This window comes from Carcharhinus amblyrhynchos, unplaced genomic scaffold (genome assembly GCF_965287045.1).
Source record: "Carcharhinus amblyrhynchos unplaced genomic scaffold, sCarAmb.v2.hapA chromosome_1207, whole genome shotgun sequence".
Classification (NCBI taxonomy): Eukaryota; Metazoa; Chordata; class Chondrichthyes; order Carcharhiniformes; family Carcharhinidae; genus Carcharhinus; species Carcharhinus amblyrhynchos.
The window spans coordinates 13,096-32,709 of NW_027650947.1; the positions used below are offsets into that span (position 1 = coordinate 13,096).

Here is a 19,614-nt window from a genome sequence, read left to right on the forward strand (position 1 = left end):
GAGATTTCATAGAACATAGAAACACTACAGCACTGACAGGCCCTTCGGCCCACAAGTTGCACCGATGATATCCCTACCTACCAGGCCTATCTGTAACTCCCAATCCCATTGAATCCCATGTACTCGTCCAGAAGTCTCTTAAAAGACCCCAGTGAGTTCCCCTCTACCACCACTGACAGCAGCCGATTCCACTCACTCACCACCCTCTGAGTGAAAAACTTACCCCTGACATCTCCTCTGTACCTGCTCCCCAGCACCTTAAACCTGTGTCCCTCTCGTAGCCCTGGGAAATAGCCTCTGAGAATCCACCCTATCTATTCCTCTCAACGTTTTATAAACCTCTATCAGGTCACCCTCTCAACCTTCGTCTCCCCAGGGAGAAGAGTCCCAGCTCCCTCAACCTATCCTCATAAGGCATGCCTCCCAATCCAGGCAACATCCTTGTAAATCTCCTCTGCACCCTCTCAATAGCTTCCACATCCTTCCTGTAGTGAGGCGACCAGAACTGCGCACAGTACACCAAGTGGGGTCTGACAAGGGTCTTATAAAGTTGCAGCATTACCTCCCGACTCCTAAACTCAATCCCTCGATTAATGAAGGCCAGTACAACATACGCCTTCTTAACCACATCCTCCACATGAGGCCGATTTAAGAATCCTACGGACCCGGACCCCAAGGTGAATAATTTCACTGAACGATTGGCGACTCTGAAGTGGGGTGGGGGGGGGGGGTTTGAGAGGGAAGGGCACGCTCCCATTGGGGGCGGTACGGAGAGTATTCACTGGATTGGTCCCCGCACTGAGGGACACGGTCCTGCGACTAGATGTGCCGTGGAGTCCACATTCTCTGGAGTCTAGAAGAACGATGGGGGTGGGGACGATCTCACTGAGCCAATCCCGGTTCTGTAGGGATTTCACAGGGGAGATACGTAGAGGTTGTATCCCTTCCTCCCTGGGGCACTCAGGATAAAGGATGTCTTTGTTCAGAGGGTGGTTCCCCCCTCCCAGTGAATGTTCCGACATTGAGTGCGCTCGAAAACAGGACCGAGTGTGGCTTAGAACGTAGAATCACAGAAACCCTACATTGCAGGGAGAGGCCCTTTGGCCCATCGAGTCTGCACTGACCACAATCCCACCCAGGCCCTACCCCCCCCCATATCCCCACATATTATACCCGCTAATCCCTCTAACCTACACAACCCTGGACACTAAGGGGCAATTTCTTAGCACGGCCAATCAACCTAACCCGCACATCTTTGGACTGTGGGAGGAAACCGGAGCACCCGGAGGAAACCCACGCAGACACGGGGAGAACGTGCAGTCCCCGCACAGACAGCGACCCGAGCCGGGAATCGAACCCGGGTCCCTGGCGCCATGCAAGCAGCAGCGCTAACCCCGCTGTGCCACCTGGAACCGGGGCTGTGATGGTATTGGAAGGTGGGGGAGTGGGTTGGCCAAGGCGAAGGTTGCCTCCTCTGTGTTTGGGTGGGGGGGGGGTCCCAGATTGCTTCAAGTCGACCCCATATGGCCCACTCCCAATTGGCCCTCTCCCCCCGCCATCACGTCACGCTCGAGGAGGGGGGAGGGAGGGAGGGAAGGGGGGCAAGGAGGGAAGGAGGGAGGGAAGGAGGGAGGGAAGGAGGGAGGGAAGGAAGGAGGGAAGGAAGGAGGGAGGGAAGGAAGGGAGGAAGGGAGGGAGGAAGGAAGGGAGGGAGGGAGGGAGGGAGGGAGGGGTCAGGCCGCCGCGCTCACCTGTAGATGTGGACGTCTCGGGTCTGGCCGATGCGGTGGCAGCGATCCTGGGCCTGGGCGTCCATGGTGGGGTTCCAGTCGCTGTCGTAGAAGAGGACGGTGTCGGCCCCCGTCAGGTTGACCCCCACACCGCCGCTGCGTGTCGACAGGATGAAGCAGAAGATGCGCTTGTCGGCGTTGAAACGATCCATCAGGATCTGCGGGGTGGGAGAGATGGGTCAGCAAGACAGGCTCAAACACACCGAGGGGGGGCACGGATACTCCTCCAGCAACACTCGGCCACCCTTCCACTGGGGGAGGCGATGGCCTGGTGGTATTATCGCTAGGCCATTAACCCAGAAACTCACCTCATGTCCTGGGGGACCCGGGTTCGAATCCCACCATGGGCGGATGGTGGAATTTGAATTCAGTAAATAAAATCTGGAATTAAGAATCTACTGATGACCCGTTGTCGGAAAAACCCATCAGGTTCCCTTTAGGGAAGGAAATCTGCTGTCCTTACCTGTTCTGGCCTACATGGGACTCCAGGCCCACTTTCAACTGCCCCTCCAAGGGCAACTAGGGGTGGGCAATAAACGCTGGCCCAGGCAGCAATGCCCATGTCCCATAAATGTGCAAAAACTATTCTACTGAAGGAATCACTGTGCAAAGTGCAGAGCAGCACTCCCTCGGCACCGACCCTCCCACAGTGCGGGACTCCCTCGGCACCGACCCTCCCACAGTGCGGGACTCCCTCGGCACCGACCCTCCCACAGTGCGGGACTCCCTCGGCACCGACCCTCCCACAGTGCGGGACTCCCTCGGCACCGACCCTCCCACAGTGCGGGACTCCCTCGGCACCGACCCTCCCACAGTGCGGGACTCCCTCGGCACCGACCCTCCCACAGTGCGGGACTCCCTCGGCACCGACCCTCCCACAGTGCGGGACTCCCTCGGCACCGACCCTCCCACAGTGCGGGACTCCCTCGGCACCGACCCTCCCACAGTGCGGGACTCCCTCGGCACCGACCCTCCCACAGTGCGGGACTCCCTCGGCACCGACCCTCCCACAGTGCGGGACTCCCTCGGCACTGACCCTCCCCGCAGTGCGGGACTCACCTGTCGCTGCTCCACCTTGGTGCTGCCATCCAGGCGCAGGTAGATGTGACCGTGGAAGTTGAGGAACTGCTCCAGAATGTCCAGCATCCGTGTCATCTGTGTGAAGAGCAACACCCGATGTCCACCCATCTTCAGCCGGCGGAGCAGAATGTCCAGCACTTGGAGCTTTCCTGTGTGGGCGAGTAACACAGAGGGAGAGAGAGACAGAGAGCGTGATGTGGCTTCACATGGGTCATAGGTGTTTAGCTCAGTATACCAAAAGGACAGTGGCACCCCTCCCCTCCCTCAGCCACCCACTGCTCTCACAGCGCCAGCCCAGAATCAATTCTGGCCTCGGGTCACTGTCCGTTCGGAGTCTGCATGTTCTCCCCATGTGTGCGTGGGTTTCGTCCAGTTTCCTCCCACAGTCCAGAAGTTGCACAGGGTAGGTGGATTGGCCATGCTAAATTGTCCCTTAGTGTCCAAAGATGTGTAGGTTAGGGTGGATTGGCCATGCTAAATTGTCCCTTAGTGTCCAAAGATGTGTAGGTTAGGGTGGATTGGCCATGCTAAATTGTCCCTTAGTGTCCCAAAGATGTGTAGGTTAGGGTGGATTGGCCGTGCTAAATTGTCCCTTAGTGTCCCAAAGATGTGTAGGTTAGGGTGGATTGGCCATGCGAACTTGCCCCTCAGTGTCCAAAGATGTGTAGGTTAGGGTGGGCAATGCATGGGTTTATAGGAATGGGGCCTGGACACAACGCCTGGAGAGACGATGTGGACATGATGGGCCTAATGGCCTCCACTTGCTCTGCCTGAAATACCAATTGAATGGACAGCTTCCAGCACCTTCTGGAGGAAGGGTGCCAGAAGATTCAGGACCCTGCGGCAAAATTTCACACCGCACCCACAGCAAGCCCCCTCCCTCGTTCCGGAAAGTTCCGTGAGAGGAAACATGGTCACCATGTATGCACAGGTTGAGAGAGATGCCAATCCAAGAACACACAGAGAGCACAGAGTGAAACATCGTCTCGAGGGGCTTGGCAGTGGTGTTGCCACGACAACAGGTTGTTTCTGGAGTTTGCCCAATCAATTTGAAATAGGCATTTGAGTAACAGCAGCCTCTTGGGATTTAAATTCGATGTTCTGGTTGTTAGAATCTAACTGGCGATGACTTTGAGACCACCTTGTGAGTGGAAACTCACGTTTCACAAATTTAATTCAGAGTCTTTAGGGGTGAACGAGGATGGTCGATGAGGGCAGTGCAGTTGATGTTGTCTACACGGACTTTATCAAGTCCTTGACTCAAAGTCCTTCACTCAAAGGGTGTTGAATCTCTGGAATTCTCTGCCCGTTGAAGTGGTGGAGGCTGCCTCGCTAAATATTTTTAAGACGCGGGTTGATGGGTTTTTGATAAGAGAGGGGATTAAGGGTTATGGGGAGAGGGCGGGAATGTGGAACTGAGACACGACAGATCAGCCATGATCTTATTGAATGGCGGGGCAGGCTCGAAGGGCTAGATGGCCTACTCCTGCTCCTATTTCTTATGTTCTTACGTTCTTTGACAAGCTACCATATATTAGGTTGTCGCGTAAGGTTGGATCTCACAGGATCCAGGGCGAGGTAGCCAATCGGATACAAAATTTTCTAGATGACAGAAATCAGAGGGTGCCTTTGGAGAGTTATTTTTCAAACTGAAGGCCCGGAACCAGCCTCAGGGATCGGTGCTGGGCCCCACTGTTACTTGTGGTTTAGATGAGAATTTGGGAGGTTAGCAAGTTTCTGATAGACAGGGGAATTAAGGGTTTAGGGGAGAGAGCGGGCAAGTGGAACTGATCCACTATCAGATCAGCCATGATCTTATTGAATGGCGGGGCAGGCTCGAAGGGCTAGATGGCCTACTCCTGCTCCTATTTCTTATGTTCTTCAGGATGCAGATGGTATTGTGGGCAGTGAAGAAAAGGTCATCTCCAACTGCAACGGGACCTTGATCAACTGGGCCAGTGGGCTGATGAATGACAGATGGAGTTTAAGTTGATTTGATTTATTACTGTCACTCGTATCTCCCCCCCAAACACTCACCGCAGTCATACTGTATGAGTCGCAGGTCGGGGAACTGAGTCCGCATGTTGCAGATGGTTCTGTGCAGGCGGGCGGTGCGGGGGAACAGCTCTCGGTGTAGGGTCTCGGTCAGCAGGCTCTGCTGCCGCAGGGCAGAGGGGTGAGGGTGGGAAACGTGCATCTGAATCGCCGGAGCCTCCACAGGAGGGATAACGAAAATAAATCTGTCAACCAGAGAAGCAGACAGGAGCTGTTCAACACCAGCAAGTTAGACACAGAGTAAATCCCCCTCCACACTGTCCCCCCATCAAACACACCCAGGACAGGTACAGCACGGGGTTAGATACAGAGTAAAGCTCCCTCTACACTGTCCCCCATCAAACACTCCCAGGACAGGTACAGCACGGGGTTAGATACAGAGTAAAGCTCCCTCTACACTGTCCCCCATCAAACACTCCCAGGACAGGTACAGCACGGGGTTAGATACAGAGTAAAGCTCCCTCTACACTGTCCCCCCATCAAATACTCCCAGGACAGGTACAGCACGGGGTTAGATACAGAGTAAAGCTCCCTCTACACTGTCCCCCCATCAAACACTCCCAGGACAGGTACAGCACGGGGTTAGATACAGGGTAACGCTCCCTCTACACTGTCCCCCATCAAACACTCCCAGGACAGGTACAGCACGGGGTTAGATACAGAGTAAAGCTCCCTCTACACTGTACCCCATCAGGGTATGGAACGCGCTACCGAGTAGGGTGGTGGAGGCGGGAACGTTGGACTCGTTTAAGGTTCAGTTAGATAGGCACATGAGTGAAACGAGGATGGAGGGTTATGGTAGGGGTTATTAAATAAGGGTCAGAACCTCGGGAGACACCGGAAAGGCAGGCTTGTGATTAACGTTTTTGTCTTTTATTCCGCAGGTGGAGGTCCACCTCGTTGTCAAACGAGGGGCATGCACACGGTGGGTCGTGCGTGGGCTACTCTTGGAGGTTCCGGGAGTGGCCTAGTACTTCGTGTCGGTGTGTGTGCTTGATCCTGGACCGGTAGACGGGCGCCGCAACAGCTCGGTGACTAGCACTGCTAGCTGTGCAGATACATGGATTTGGGCCTGTGTCTGTGGGAGTTTGTGCATTCTCCCCGTGGATGCGTGGGTTTCCTCCGGGCGCTCCGGTTTCCTCCCACACCCCAAAGATGTGCTCTCAGGCTGACTGGTTTTACCAAATTGACACTATTCTCCCCTGAATCTGGCTAAGTCAGGGGTTCTATTCGTAGATACGCAGGGTAGAATAGGTGTAGGGTGATGCGGCGGTGCGGGCTTGTTGGGCTGAAGGGCCTGTTTCCCGTGCTAGGTTGCTCTTTGTTCTTAGCACGGGGTTAGAGACAGAGTAAAGCTCCCTCTACACTGTCCCCCCCCATCAAACATTCCCAGGACAGGGACAGCACGGGGTTAGATACAGAGTAAAGCTCCCTCTACACTGTCCCCCCCTATCAAACACTCCCAGGACAGGTACAGTACGGGGTTAGATACAGAGTAAAGCTCCCTCTACACTGTCCCCCCATCAAACACTCCCAGGACAGGTACAGCACAGGGTTAGATACAGAGTAAAGCTCCCTCTACACTGTCCCCCCCATCAAACACTCCCAGGACAGGTGCAGCACGGGGTTAGATACAGAGTAAAGCTCCCTCTACACTGTCCCCCCATCAAACACTCCCAGGATAGGTACAGCACGGGGATAGATACAGAGTAAAGCTCCCTCTACACTGTCCCCATCAAACACTCCCAGGACAGGTACAGCACGGGGTTAGATACAGAGTAAAGCTCCCTCTACACTGTACCCCATCAGGGTATGGAACGCGCTACCGAGTGGGGTGGTGGAGGCGGGAACGTTGGACTCGTTTAAGGTTCAGTTAGAGAGGCACATGAGTGAAACGAGGATGGAGGGTTATGGTAGGGGTATTAAATAAGGGTTAGAACCTCGGGAGACACCGGAAAGGCAGGCTTGTGATTAACGTTTTTGTCTTTTCACTCCGCAGGTGGAGGTCCACCTCGTTGTCAAACGAGGGGCATGCACACGGTGGGTCGTGCGTGGGCTACTCTTGGAGGTTCCGGGAGTGGCCTAGTACTTCGTGTCGGTGTGTGTGCTTGATCCTGGACCGGTAGACGGGCACCGCAACAGCTCGGTGACTATCACTGCTAGCTGTGCGGATACATGGATTTGGGCCTGTGTCTGTGGGAGTTTGTGCATTCTCCCCGTGGATGCGTGGGTTTCCTCCCACACCCCAAAGATGTGCTCTTAGGCTGATTGGTTTTACCAAATTGACACTATTCTCCCCTGAATCTGGCTAAGTCAGGGGTTCTATTCGTAGATACGCAGGGTAGAATAGGTGTAGGGTGATGCGGCGGTGCGGGCTTGTTGGGCTGAAGGGCCTGTTTCCCGTGCTGGGTTGCTCTTTGTTCTTAGCACGGGGTTAGATACAGGGTAAAGCTCCCTCTACACTGTCCCCCATCAAACACTCCCAGGACAGGTACAGCACGGGGTTAGATACAGAGTAAAGCTCCCTCTACACTGTCCCCCATCAAACACTCCCAGGACAGGTACAGCACGGGGTTAGATACAGAGTAAAGCTCCCTCTACACTGTCCCCCATCAAACACTCCCAGGACAGGGACAGCACGGGGTTAGATACAGAGTAAAGCTCCCTCTACACTGTCCCCCATCAAACACTCCCAGGACAGGTACAGCACGGGGTTAGATACAGAGTAAAGCTCCCTCTACACTGTCCCCATCAAACACTCCCAGGACAGGTACAGCACGGGGTTAGATACAGGGTAAAGCTCCCAGGTACCTGTCTATAATGTCTGCCAGCTCCTCGATGCGCCTCTCGGGGTTATGTACGGCTCTGTCCAGGGCCTGCGTGCTCCGCCAGTAAGCCTGTGGTGGCCGCCGCTCGGGGCCCCGCTGCGCCGCCAGGCAGTGGGCGTACCCCAGCCCCCGCCAGCCCGCCGCCTCGGGGGGGCCCTCCAAACCCTCGGCCACCCGCTCAGCCAGGGAACAGAGCCGCAGCACCTCGGTGCCGTAGACGGGCGTGGCCGCGCACCGCCTCTCGTTGGTGGCGAAGATCCGGTCCAGGCACGCCTGCCGTCGCCGGCGCCTCTTCTCCTCCAGCGCTTCCTGAGAAAGAGAGAGACAGAGAGAGAGAGAAAGTGTCACAACACAACAGGGCGGGGACGGGAGGGGGGGGTCGCGGTGCAGGGGGATGGGGGGGGGGGGGGACGGGGGGTTTGCGGCGCAGGGGGACGGCGGGGGAGGTTCGCGGCGCAGGGGGACGGGAATGGGGCGGGGGGGGGGGAGGCGGTGGTGGTTCGCAGTGGAGGGGGCACCGGCAGGTGTCAGTGCGCAGGACCTGCTCCACCCCCCCCCCCCCCGAGCGCAGCTTACCAGCTTGAAGGGTGACTTGCTGGGCGGGGCAGCGAGGTGACGGCGGGGTCGGAGAGCTGCCAGCGAGGGGGACGACGAGGTGACCGGCTCCGGGGGGGCCGCAGGGGGTCTGGCCATCACTGGGCGCAGCATCGGTAACTCCGCATCCTCCTTCTCGGAGAGAGTCGGACCAGCTACCACCAACCGGGTCACCGTGGGGGCAGCTGTGAGAGAGACAGAGAGAGACAGAGAGACAGGGAGAGAGAGAGAGAGGCAGACAGACAGAGAGAGAGAGAGAGACAGACAGAGAGAGAGAGAGAGGCAGACAGACAGAGAGAGAGAGGCAGACAGACAGAGAGAGAGAGGCAGACAGACAGAGAGAGAGAGGCAGACAGACAGAGAGAGAGAGGCAGACAGAGAGAGAGAGAGAGGCAGACAGAGAGAGAGAGAGAGAGGCAGACAGAGAGAGAGAGAGAGGCAGACAGACAGAGAGAGAGAGGCAGACAGACAGAGAGAGAGAGGCAGACAGACAGAGAGAGAGAGGCAGACAGAGAGAGAGAGAGAGGCAGACAGACAGAGAGAGAGAGGCAGACAGACAGAGAGAGAGAGGCAGACAGACAGAGAGAGAGAGGCAGACAGACAGAGAGAGAGAGGCAGACAGAGAGAGAGAGAGAGGCAGACAGAGAGAGAGAGAGAGAGGCAGACAGAGAGAGAGAGAGAGGCAGACAGAGAGAGAGAGAGAGGCAGACAGAGAGAGAGAGAGAGGCAGACAGAGAGAGAGAGAGAGAGGCAGACAGAGAGAGAGAGAGAGAGGCAGACAGAGAGAGAGAGAGAGAGGCAGACAGAGAGAGAGAGAGAGGCAGACAGAGAGAGAGAGAGAGGCAGACAGAGAGAGAGAGAGAGGCAGACAGAGAGAGAGAGAGAGAGGCAGACAGAGAGAGAGAGAGAGGCAGACAGAGAGAGAGAGAGAGGCAGACAGAGAGAGAGAGAGAGGCAGACAGACAGAGAGAGAGACAGACAGACAGAGAGAGAGACAGACAGACAGAGAGAGAGACAGACAGAGAGAGAGACAGACAGACAGAGAGAGAGACACAGAGAGAGAGACACAGAGAGAGAGACACAGAGAGAGAGACACAGAGAGATGGAGAGACACAGAGAGAGAGAGAGTCATTAGCATTTTGTTCACAATCCCATGCCAACCGATGTGGGGGTGACTGGAGAAGCTGGCGCTGTTCGGAGGGATAAAGCAGACATTCCTCGTCCCTAAATGCCCCCTCAGGAGGTGGTGGTGGGTGAGCCACTCTCTCAAACCCACTGCAGTCCCCGTGCGCGGTGTAGGGACACCCACAGCGCTGTTAGGGAGGGAGCTCCTGGGCAGGGCGGCACAGTGCGGGGTTAGCACTGCTGTCTCGTGGCGCCAGGGACCCGGGTTCAATTCCCGGCCTCGGGTCACCGTCTGTGCGGAGTCTGCATGTTCTCCCCGTGCCTGCGTGGGTTTCCTCCCACAGTCTGAGAGACGTGCTGGTTTGGGTGGATCAGGGTCGTGCTAAATTCTCCCTCAGTGTAACCCGAACAGGAGTGTGGGCGACTAGGGGATTTCCACTGTAACTTCATTGCAGAGTTAATGTAAGCCTGACTTGTGACGCTAATAAATAAACTTTAACTTTTATCTTTGGACACTAAGGGGCAATTTAGCATGGCCAATCCACCCTAACCATAATGTTTTAAAGTTTATTTATTATTAATTAAAAGTAGGCTCACATTAACGCTGCAATGAAGTTACTGTGAAAATCCCCTGGTTGCCTACACTCCTGTTCCGGTTACACTGAGGGAGAATTTAGCACGGCCCCAATCCACCCGAACCAGCACGTCTTTCGGACTGTGGGAGGAAACCGGGGCACCCCGAGGAAACCCACGCAGACACGGGGAGAATGTGCAGACTCCGCACAGACAGTGACCTGAGGCCGGGAATCGAACCCGGGTCCCTGGGGCTGTGAGACAGCAGTGCTAACCCGCTGCGTCGCCCACCAGGAGTCAGTTTGCACCCCGCACCCCCCCCCCCAACTCCCCCCGAGACTGGAACCATCGCCCCAGCTTTCTGGGATCTCTCAGGAGAGATCAGCCTCTCCGTGTCCCCCCCCTGGTCAGCTCCAGGGGTTCAGGAGATTGTCTTCCTGACGTTGGTGTGGAACAGCGACACCCCAGCAGAAACACCAACCACCCCCCCCACCCCGCCTGCCCCCAGCAGACGCCCCCCCTTCCCCTCTCCCCCTCCCCAGGAAGCTTGCGTCCGAGTACTCACCTTGCTCTGTGCTGACAGTGGCCGTATGGACCACCCTCAGCACCGGGCGGGGGGTGGGCGGCAGGTGGGCCGAGGTGAGGGTCAGGGCCCCGACGGGCAGCTGGACCCGGGCGGGGGTGACCACGGTAGCCGGGAAGCGGGCGGCCGAGACGGCCAGGGGCCGGGGCGAGTGCACGGCCAACGGGAAACCCTCCTTGGGGGCCTGGCGCACCACGATCTTCATCACACTGGAACTGGTGACCACCGAGGCGGGAACTGCAGCGGGGAGAGAAACAGACACAGAGAGAGAGAGAGAGAGACAGAGAGGGGCAGACACAGAGAGAGAGAGAGACAGAGAGGGGCAGACACAGAGAGAGAGACAGAGTGGGGCAGATACAAAGAGACAGAGGCAGACAGAAAGAGAGACAGAGAGAGAAGGATACATACAATTACAACAGGCTGGCAAATCAAACACTCCCCTCCCAAACCCGTCACCGCACCCCCAGAATAACAGCCAGAACCTCTGCCTCAACCAAGACTCAATACCTCCTGTCCCTTAGTAATGAAGGGGGGGGGGGGGGATTTTTTTTTATTGAATTCAAATTCCACCATCTGCCGAGTTGGGATTCGAACCCCGGTCCCCCAGAACATTCTGGATCAATAGTCCAGCGATAATACTACTAGACCATCACCTGTGCTCGGTCAGGGAAGGGAGGGAGATGCAGGGTGTGGTTGGATGCTGGGGGACCGGTCCTCGATTGGCTAAAACCATCAGATTTAAATTTCTTAGGTTCTTGGTATCTAAGTGCCTTGACTGGCTAAATCCGAAAGCCCGTTGTCTTGGTAACCCCGCTGCTCGGCCCTCGATACCAACGTTTCAGTTTGGGTTCTCCGTGTACTCCCATTCGAACTCGAGCACAAAAAACACTCACCACGTGATGCTCCCCCTCCCATTTTCAAAACACCAACGTCTCACCTCCCAATCTACAATTACTCGACTCAACCTCGCGACAGCCCCGATCTCCCCCCCCCAAACACACAACCGCTGACCCTCGCCACCCCACAACAAACCCCTCCAAGCCCGACCCGCCGTCCGCGGCACGCACAACACGTTACGGCCCATCCTCCCCGCCCCTCCCCAGGCCTCGAAACGACCGCCAAGCGATGCACCCACCTTGCGTGGTGCCCAGTGGGGCACTGAGCCCCATGGAGGTAGCAGCGGGAGGGATGGCGGTGGTCTGCGGGTTGTGGGTCGTCTGTTGCAGTGAGGCCTGCACCCCCAGGGGAGGCTGGGCGTTCTGCTGCGCGACCGCCTGGATGAGGGCCAACTGGGTGGGCTGGCCGATGATGTGATGCCCTCCAGTGGACATCAGGTGGACCATGTTACCTGGAGACAGAGACAAAGAGCGAGTTTACAAGCACCGAGGCGACACGCCCCATCCCTCTGTGGAGCGGGGAGGGGAGGCAGAACTCCACCCCGTCGTTTTGGGATTCCGAAACACGGAACGCTGGGAATCCCTGTCTCGCCGCTGAGATGTCGGAGGTGGGAACTGGCGATGGCCCCCCCCCCCCCCACAACAGCAATGCAGCGAGATTAATCTGCGACCCTCTGCAGAAGGTGGCCAGCGACGAGACAGACACTGGCGGCTCTCGGTGGGACAGACGGTCGGAGCTGGCTCCCACCTCCCTCGCTCGCCGCGGCCTACCCTCTCCGAGCTCCCCCCACCCAGGCGCGTCTCGTACTGAGAGTAAATTTTCTCCACATCCCCTGGAACAACGAGAGGCGATTTCATTGAACGAGGGGCGATTCTGAAGGTGGGGGGCGCGGATTGAGAGGGAAGGACACACTCCCATTGAGGGCGGAAAGGAGAATATTCACCAGATTAGTCCCTGCACTGAGGGACGCGGTCCTGCGACAAGACTAGAACGTGAAGTCCACATTCTCTGGAGTCTAGAACGAAGGGGGGGGGCGGGGGGGGCAGCGATCTCATTCCCGATTCCAGAGGGGTTTTTTTTTGACAGGGCCCAGGTTTGCCTTAGAGTGAAGCTGACGGAACACCTTCCTTTCATATTCTGACAGACGGGGACCGAATTACTCTCCGGGTCCAAGTGCCCGGGTCCGAGCAGATGCCAGGGGACTCAAACTAACGACACGACCTCCGAAAGACAAAGAGCGACGGCTCACACTAAAGACTTTCCAGCCGGTAAGACCACGGGATGGGAAGGGGGGAAGGAAGGAATTTGGAGAACCCCAACATGCAGGGGACCTCTGGAGAGCTGCCTCCACCTTTTCCAAATTTAAGGTGATTGATTATTGTCACGTGTATCGGGATACAGTGAAAAGTATTGTTTCTTGCGCTAAACAGACAAAGCATACCATTCACAGAGTACAGAGGGGAGAAGGAAAAGGATTTGATTTATTATTGTCACATGTATTGGGATACGGTGAAAAGTATTGTTTCTTGCGCGCTGTACGGACAAAGCATACCGTTCATAGAGAAGGAAAGGAGAGGGTGCAGAATGTAGTGTTACAGTCACAGCGAGGGTGTAGAGAAAGATCAGCTTAATGTGAGGTGGGTCCATTCAGAAGTCTGACAGCAGCAGGGAAGAAGCTGTTCTTGAGTCGGTCGGTACGGGACCTCAGACTTTTGTATCTTTTTCCCCGACGGAAGAAAGTGGAAGAGAGAATGCGTGGGGTGGGGGAGGGGGGGTCCTTAATTATGCCGGCTGCTTTTCCCCGAGGCAGCGGGAAGTGTAGACGGAGTCAGTGGATGGGAGGCTGGTTTGGGTGATGGGATTGGGGGCTACATTCACCACCCTTTTGTAGTTCCTTGCGGTCTTGGGCAGAGCAGGATCCCAGACCGAGCTGTGATACATCTGGAACGGATGCTTTCTGTGGGGCATCTGTAAAGGTTGGAGAGTCCGTAGCGGACATGCCAAATTTCCTTCGTCTCCTGAGAAAGTAGAGGCGTTGGTGGGGCTTTCTTAACTATAGTGTCAACGTTTTGTGGGGGGGGGGGGGATCGACACCAGGACAGGTTGAACAACATGTCCCCACCCTGGAGGGGGAGGGGGTAGGCTTTGAGGAGGAGGAGGAGGAGGAAATGGCTGGTTTCTTACCTTGCACTTGTCGAGGTTGCCCCACCGCCACCTGACGGACTTGCGCTCCGGCCAAGGTCAGCTTGTTGCCCTGGATTTGGAAGGTGACAGGCTTGCTGCCCTGCGTGGCCTGGTGGCTCCCCTGCCGGTTGGCGAGGGAGGCCAGCTGGCCGATGCTCACCACCTCACCCGCTGAGGGAAAAAGAGGGAGGCCCACGGCGAGGCGAGAGGCCAGAGAGGGAGAGAGAGAGAAAAAAGGAGAAAAAAAGGGTCAATGCAGAAGACAGGTCAAACTGCCCCAAATCCGACAATCGCCCCCACCTCCCAACGCCGGGAGTCCCTACAGTGCCATCTGGCCCATCGGCTCTGCATCGACCCTCCAACAGAGCAACTGACCCAAACCCTACCCCTGTAGCCCCATGTATTAACCCCATTAATCAAAATGGGACAATTTAGCACGGCCAATCCCCCCCTAACCCGCACATCTTTGGACACTAAGGGACAATTTAGCACGGCCAATCCACCCTAACCTACACATCTTTGGGCACTAAGGGACAATTTAGCACGGCCAATCCCCCCTAACCTACACATCTTTGGACACTAAGGGACAATTTAGCATGGCCAATCCACCCTAACCTACACATCTTTGAGACACTAAGGGACAATTTAGCACGGCCAATCCACCCTAACCTACACATCTTTGGGACACTAAGGGACAATTTAGCATGGCCAATCCACCCTAACCTACACATCTTTGGACACTAAGGGACAATTTAGCATGGCCAATCCACCCTAACCTACACATCTTTGGACACTAAGGGACAATTTAGCACGGCCAATCCACCCTAACCTACACATCTTTGGGACACTAAGGGACAATTTAGCATGGCCAATCCACCCTAACCTACACATCTTTGGACACTAAGGGACATTTAGCATGGCCAATCCACCCTAACCTACACATCTTTGGACACTAAGGGACAATTTAGCACGGCCAATCCACCCTGACCTACACATCTTTCAGACTTTGGGAGGAAACCAGGGTACCAAAAGGAAACACATGCAGACACGGGGAGAATGTGCAGGCTCCACACAGTGACCCGAGCCGGGAATCAAACCAGGTCCCTGGAGCTGAGAGGCAGCAGTGCCAACCTGCACTGTGCCACCCTCGGCCGCCCACAGGGGACACGAGAGAGAAAGCGCGACAGAGCAGTGTTGAAGCCCACTCCCATCTTGCACGCCCTGTGGCTGACCCCACAGTCACTACTACACGGGGTCTTCAGAAAGAAAGGCTTCACAAAATGGAGGGAGGGAGTTCTGCCCCTCCCAGAACTGGAGGTGGTCGAGGAGAGAGTGGCAAACCTATCCTTTGATGCTTACCCTTCCCCAGTACCAGATCTGCTGCCTCCCTCACACGGTGGCACAGCGGGTTAGCGCTGCTGCCTCACGGCGCCAGGGACCCCGGGTTCCATTCCCAGCTCAGGTCACTCTGCGCGGAGCCTGCACATTCTCCCCGTGTCTGCGTGGGTTTCCTCCCACAGTCCCAAAAACCGTGGTTCGGGTGGATTGGCCATGCGAAATTGCCCCTCAGTGTAACCCGAACAGGCGCCGGAGTGCAGTGACCAGGGGGATTTTCACACTAACTTCATTGCAGTGTTAATTGAGCCAACTTGTGACGCATAAATGAAGATTCAACTCTCTCCCCTTCCCCCCTCCCCCCATCCCCCTCTCCCTCCCCCCTTCCCCTCATTCTTGTCTCCCCCTCTCACCCCACCCTCCTCTCGCTCGTCCCCCCTCCTCACCCCCATCCTTCTCTCTCCCCCCTCTCGCTTTCACCCCCCCCAACTCTTGCCTCTCCTCTCTCACCGCACCCCCCACCACCTCTTGCTCTTGCCCCCCTCCCCAATCGTCCTCCCGCCTCGCCCCTTCCTCTCTCTCTTCCTGTCACTCTCCCCCCCTCCCCAATACTCCTCTCTCACCTCCGCCTCGCCCCTTCCTCTCTCCCCCCCTCACTCTTCCCCCCTCCCCAATCCTCCTCCTCTCCCCCTCCTCGCCCCTTCCTCTCTCTCCTCCTGTCACTCTCCCCCCCCTCCCCAATCCTCCTCTCTCGCCTCCGCCTCGCCCCTTCCTCTCTCCCCCTCACTCTTCCCCCTCCCCAATCCTCCTCTCCCCCACCTCGCCCGTTCCTCCCTCTCCTCCTGTCACTCTTCCCCTCCATCTCCCCAATCCTCCTCTCTCTCCCCCCTCCCCCATCGCCCCTTCCTCCCGTCGCTCTTGCCCCACCCCCCCCCCCCCCTCGGAGAGTCACTTACAGGGCAGCCGAGCTTGCATGTCGGGCGACAAGATGAACCGTTGCGGCACTCCGACCGGGGGGTGCTGGGGACCGCTCCGGGGACGGCGGGGGTGGGCCCGGCCCCCGGCACCGCGTACCCGCCGGGCTGCAGCTGGGAGCCGGGCAGGGCGGGGGCCGAGGTCACCAGCCCGGGGCTGGGACTGGCCGTCACCCTCAGCGCCGACATGGGGAAGGGTCTCACCACGGCGGCCGAGGTGATGGAGGAGGGGGAGGGGGAGGAGGAGGAGGAGGTGGAGGAGGAGGGGGAGGCGGCAGCAGCAGCGACGGCGGACAGCGGGGTGGCCACGGGAAGGCGAGGTGGGGTCGCCAGGATGGTCCGGGGCCCGCTGGCCACCACGTGGGGCAAGGCGAGCGGCGTGGTCACTCCTGGAACGAGACAGAGGCAGAACACAGTCAGCACAGCACTGGGTCCCTAAAATATCATCGAAAAACTACAGCACAAACAGGCCCTTCGGCCCACAAGTTGCGCCGATGATATCCCTACCTACTAGGCTTACCTATAACCCACTATCTTACTAAGTCCCACGTATTTATCTAAAAGTCTCTTAAAAGACCCTATCAAATCCACCAGCACCGACGGCAGCCGATTCCACTCACTCTCCACCCTCCGAGTGAAAAACTTACCCCTGACATCTCCTCTGTACCTGCTCCCCAGCACCTTAAACCTGTGTCCTCTCGTAGCGACCGTTTCAGCCCTGGGAAATAGCCTCCGAGAACCCACTCGATCTTACACACCTCTATCAGGTCACCCCCTAATCCTTCGTCTCTCCAGGGAGAAGAGTCCCAGCTCCCTCAACCTAAGGCATGCCTCCCAATCCAGGCAACATCCTTGTAAATCTCCTCTGCACTCTTTCAATAGCTTCCACATCCTTCCTGTAGTCAGGGGACCAGAGCTGCGCACAGTACTCCCAAGTGGGGTCTGACCAGGGTCTTATAAAGCTGCAGCGTTATCTCGCGACCTCCCCCGAGCCTGCATATCTTTGGACACAGGGGCAACTTCACATGGCTAATCCACCAAAACATCTCTGGACAACAAGCACAGGATCAGTCTCCCTGAGAGACAGCAGTCAGTGTACAGATATCTCCCTGAGAGAGAGGACTGAGAGACACCAGTCAGTGTACAGATATCTCCCTGAGAGAGAGAGGGGACTGAGAGACACCAGTCAGTGTACAGATATCTCCCTGAGAGAGAGAGAGAGGGGACTGAGAGACACCAGTCAGTGTACAGATATCTCCCTGAGAGAGAGAGAGAGGACTGAGAGACACCAGTCAGTGTACAGATATCTCCCTGAGAGAGAGGACTGAGAGACACCAGTCAGTGTACAGATATCTCCCTGAGAGAGAGAGGGGACTGAGAGACACCAGTCAGTGTACAGATATCTCCCTGAGAGAGAGAGAGAGAGAGAGGGGACTGAGAGACACCAGTCAGTGTACAGATATCTCCCTGAGAGAGAGAGAGAGAGGGGACTGAGAGACACCAGTCAGTGTACAGATATCTCCCTGAGAGAGAGGGGACTGAGAGACACCAGTCAGTGTACAGATATCTCCCTGAGAGAGAGAGAGAGAGGGGACTGAGAGACACCAGTCAGTGTACAGATATCTCCCTGAGAGAGAGAGGGGACTGAGAGACACCAGTCAGTGTACAGATAACTCCCTGAGAGAGAGAGGGGACTGAGAGACACCAGTCAGTGTACAGATATCTCCCTGAGAGAGAGAGAGAGGGGACTGAGAGACAGCAGTCAGTGTACAGATATCTCCCCGAGAGAGAGAGGACTGAGAGACAGCAGTCAGTGTACAGATATCTCCCTGAGAGGGGACAGAGAGACACCAGTCAGTGTACAGATATCTCCCTGAGAGAGAGAGAGAGAGAGAGAAGGGACTGAGAGACACCAGTCAGTGTACAGATATCTCCCTGAGAGACACCAGTCAGTGTACAAATATCTCTCTGAGAGAGAGACTGAGAGACACCAGTCAGTGTACAGATATCTCCCTGAGAGAGAGGGAGGGGACTGAGAGACACCAGTCAGTGTACAGATATCTCCCTGAGAGAGACTGAGAGAGAAGGGACTGAGAGACACCAGTCAGTGTACAGATATCTCCCTGAGAGAGAGAGAGAGAGAGAGGGGGGGACTGAGAGACACCAGTCAGTGTACAGATATCTCCCTGAGAGACACCAGACAGTGTACAGATATCTCCCTGAGAGAGAGAGAGACTGAGAGACACCAGTCAGTGTACAGATACCTCCCTGAGAGAGAGGGAGGGGACTGAGAGACACCAGTCAGTGTGCAGATATCTCCCTGAGAGAGAGAGAGAGAGGGGACTGAGAGACACCAGTCAGTGTAAAGATATCTCCCTGAGAGAGAGAGAGGGGGACAGAGACACCAGTCAGTGTACAGATATCTCCCTGAGAGAGAGGGGACTGAGAGACACCAGTCAGTGTGCAGATATCTCTCTGAGAGAGGGGACTGAGAGACACCAGTCAGTGTACAGATATCTCCCTGAGAGAGAGAGAGAGGGGACTGAGAGACACCAGTCAGTGTACAGATATCTCCCTGAGAGAGAGAGAGGGGACTGAGAGACACCAGTCAGTGTACAGATATCTCCCTGAGAGAGAGAGAGAGGGGACTGAGAGACACCAGTCAGTGTACAGATATCTCCCTGAGAGAGAGAGAGGGGACTGAGAGACACCAGTCAGTGTACAGATATCTCCCTGAGAGAGAGAGGGGGGACTGAGAGACACCAGTCAGTGTACAGATATCTCCCTGAGAGAGAGGGGACTGAGAGACACCAGTCAGTGTACAGATATCTCCCTGAGAGAGAGAGAGAGAGGACTGAGAGACACCAGTCAGTGTATTGATACTTGGACAGGGTGTCTGTGAGGGATGAGGGGCTTGGTGTACATTCAGTGTATTTGTTTTAAAGCATTCTGTCCACTACACCAGCCCAGTTTATGCTAGTTTGACTGTATATACACCAGCGTCGTGACGCATTTATCGTCACTCGCATTCCATTACCGAGACCCCCTCCCCCCCCCATCCCCACGATAAGGCAGATCTTGACCCGATTCTAAGCACTGGGCCTTACTCGAGCTGCCTTCACCTTGCATCACGGATCGGGAGAAACGGGAGCCTTACCCTGCGTGGGGATGACCGTGTGCGTGATGGGCTGGACGACGGTCTGGAGGGCAGCGGGACCACAGGGCACCGTGTGGAGCAGCTCAGCCACCCCACTGCCGGACAGCCGCTGCGGGGGCAGCTGGCTGACCCCCACCGCGGGGCGGGGGCTGTTCACCAAGACCACCGTCCGGCCATCGGACTTCTGGTTGGGTTGCAGCATCCTGGAGAGAGAGGGGGGAGTGAGGGAGGGAGAGGGGAGGGGGAGGGAGCGAGCGAGCGAGGGGGGAGGGAGGAAGAGAGAGAGAGAGAAACGTTAACACCACTGAACGTTCTAGACCACGCGACCGAGCGCAGTGAGTTTTCATCCCAAGGTACGTTTCAAATTGAAGGACAGTCGGGGAGGTGTAAGGCTGGGGCCGAACCGGCATATACGGACAGAGGTGTGAGTGAGGCAGCG

At 56.5% G+C, this 19,614-nt stretch overlaps 1 protein-coding gene across 1 annotated transcript in view; it reads right to left on the reverse strand.

The window, feature by feature from the left end:
- The window catches only part of LOC145340618 (uncharacterized), a gene marked incomplete at its 5' end in the record, with an annotated part of 30,345 nt that extends 10,962 nt beyond the window's left edge, over positions 1-19,383 (reverse strand). The window contains 12 exon segments of the mRNA XM_080185087.1: positions 1,752-1,948; positions 2,850-3,019; positions 4,908-5,110; positions 7,737-8,062; positions 8,330-8,532; positions 10,611-10,865; positions 11,764-11,976; positions 13,710-13,880; positions 16,001-16,074; positions 16,226-16,285; positions 16,287-16,407; positions 19,176-19,383. Coding sequence (XP_080041213.1) covers positions 1,752-1,948; positions 2,850-3,019; positions 4,908-5,110; positions 7,737-8,062; positions 8,330-8,532; positions 10,611-10,865; positions 11,764-11,976; positions 13,710-13,880; positions 16,001-16,074; positions 16,226-16,285; positions 16,287-16,407; positions 19,176-19,383 — 2,201 coding nt within the window.
- Positions 19,384-19,614: the final 231 nt, after the last annotated feature.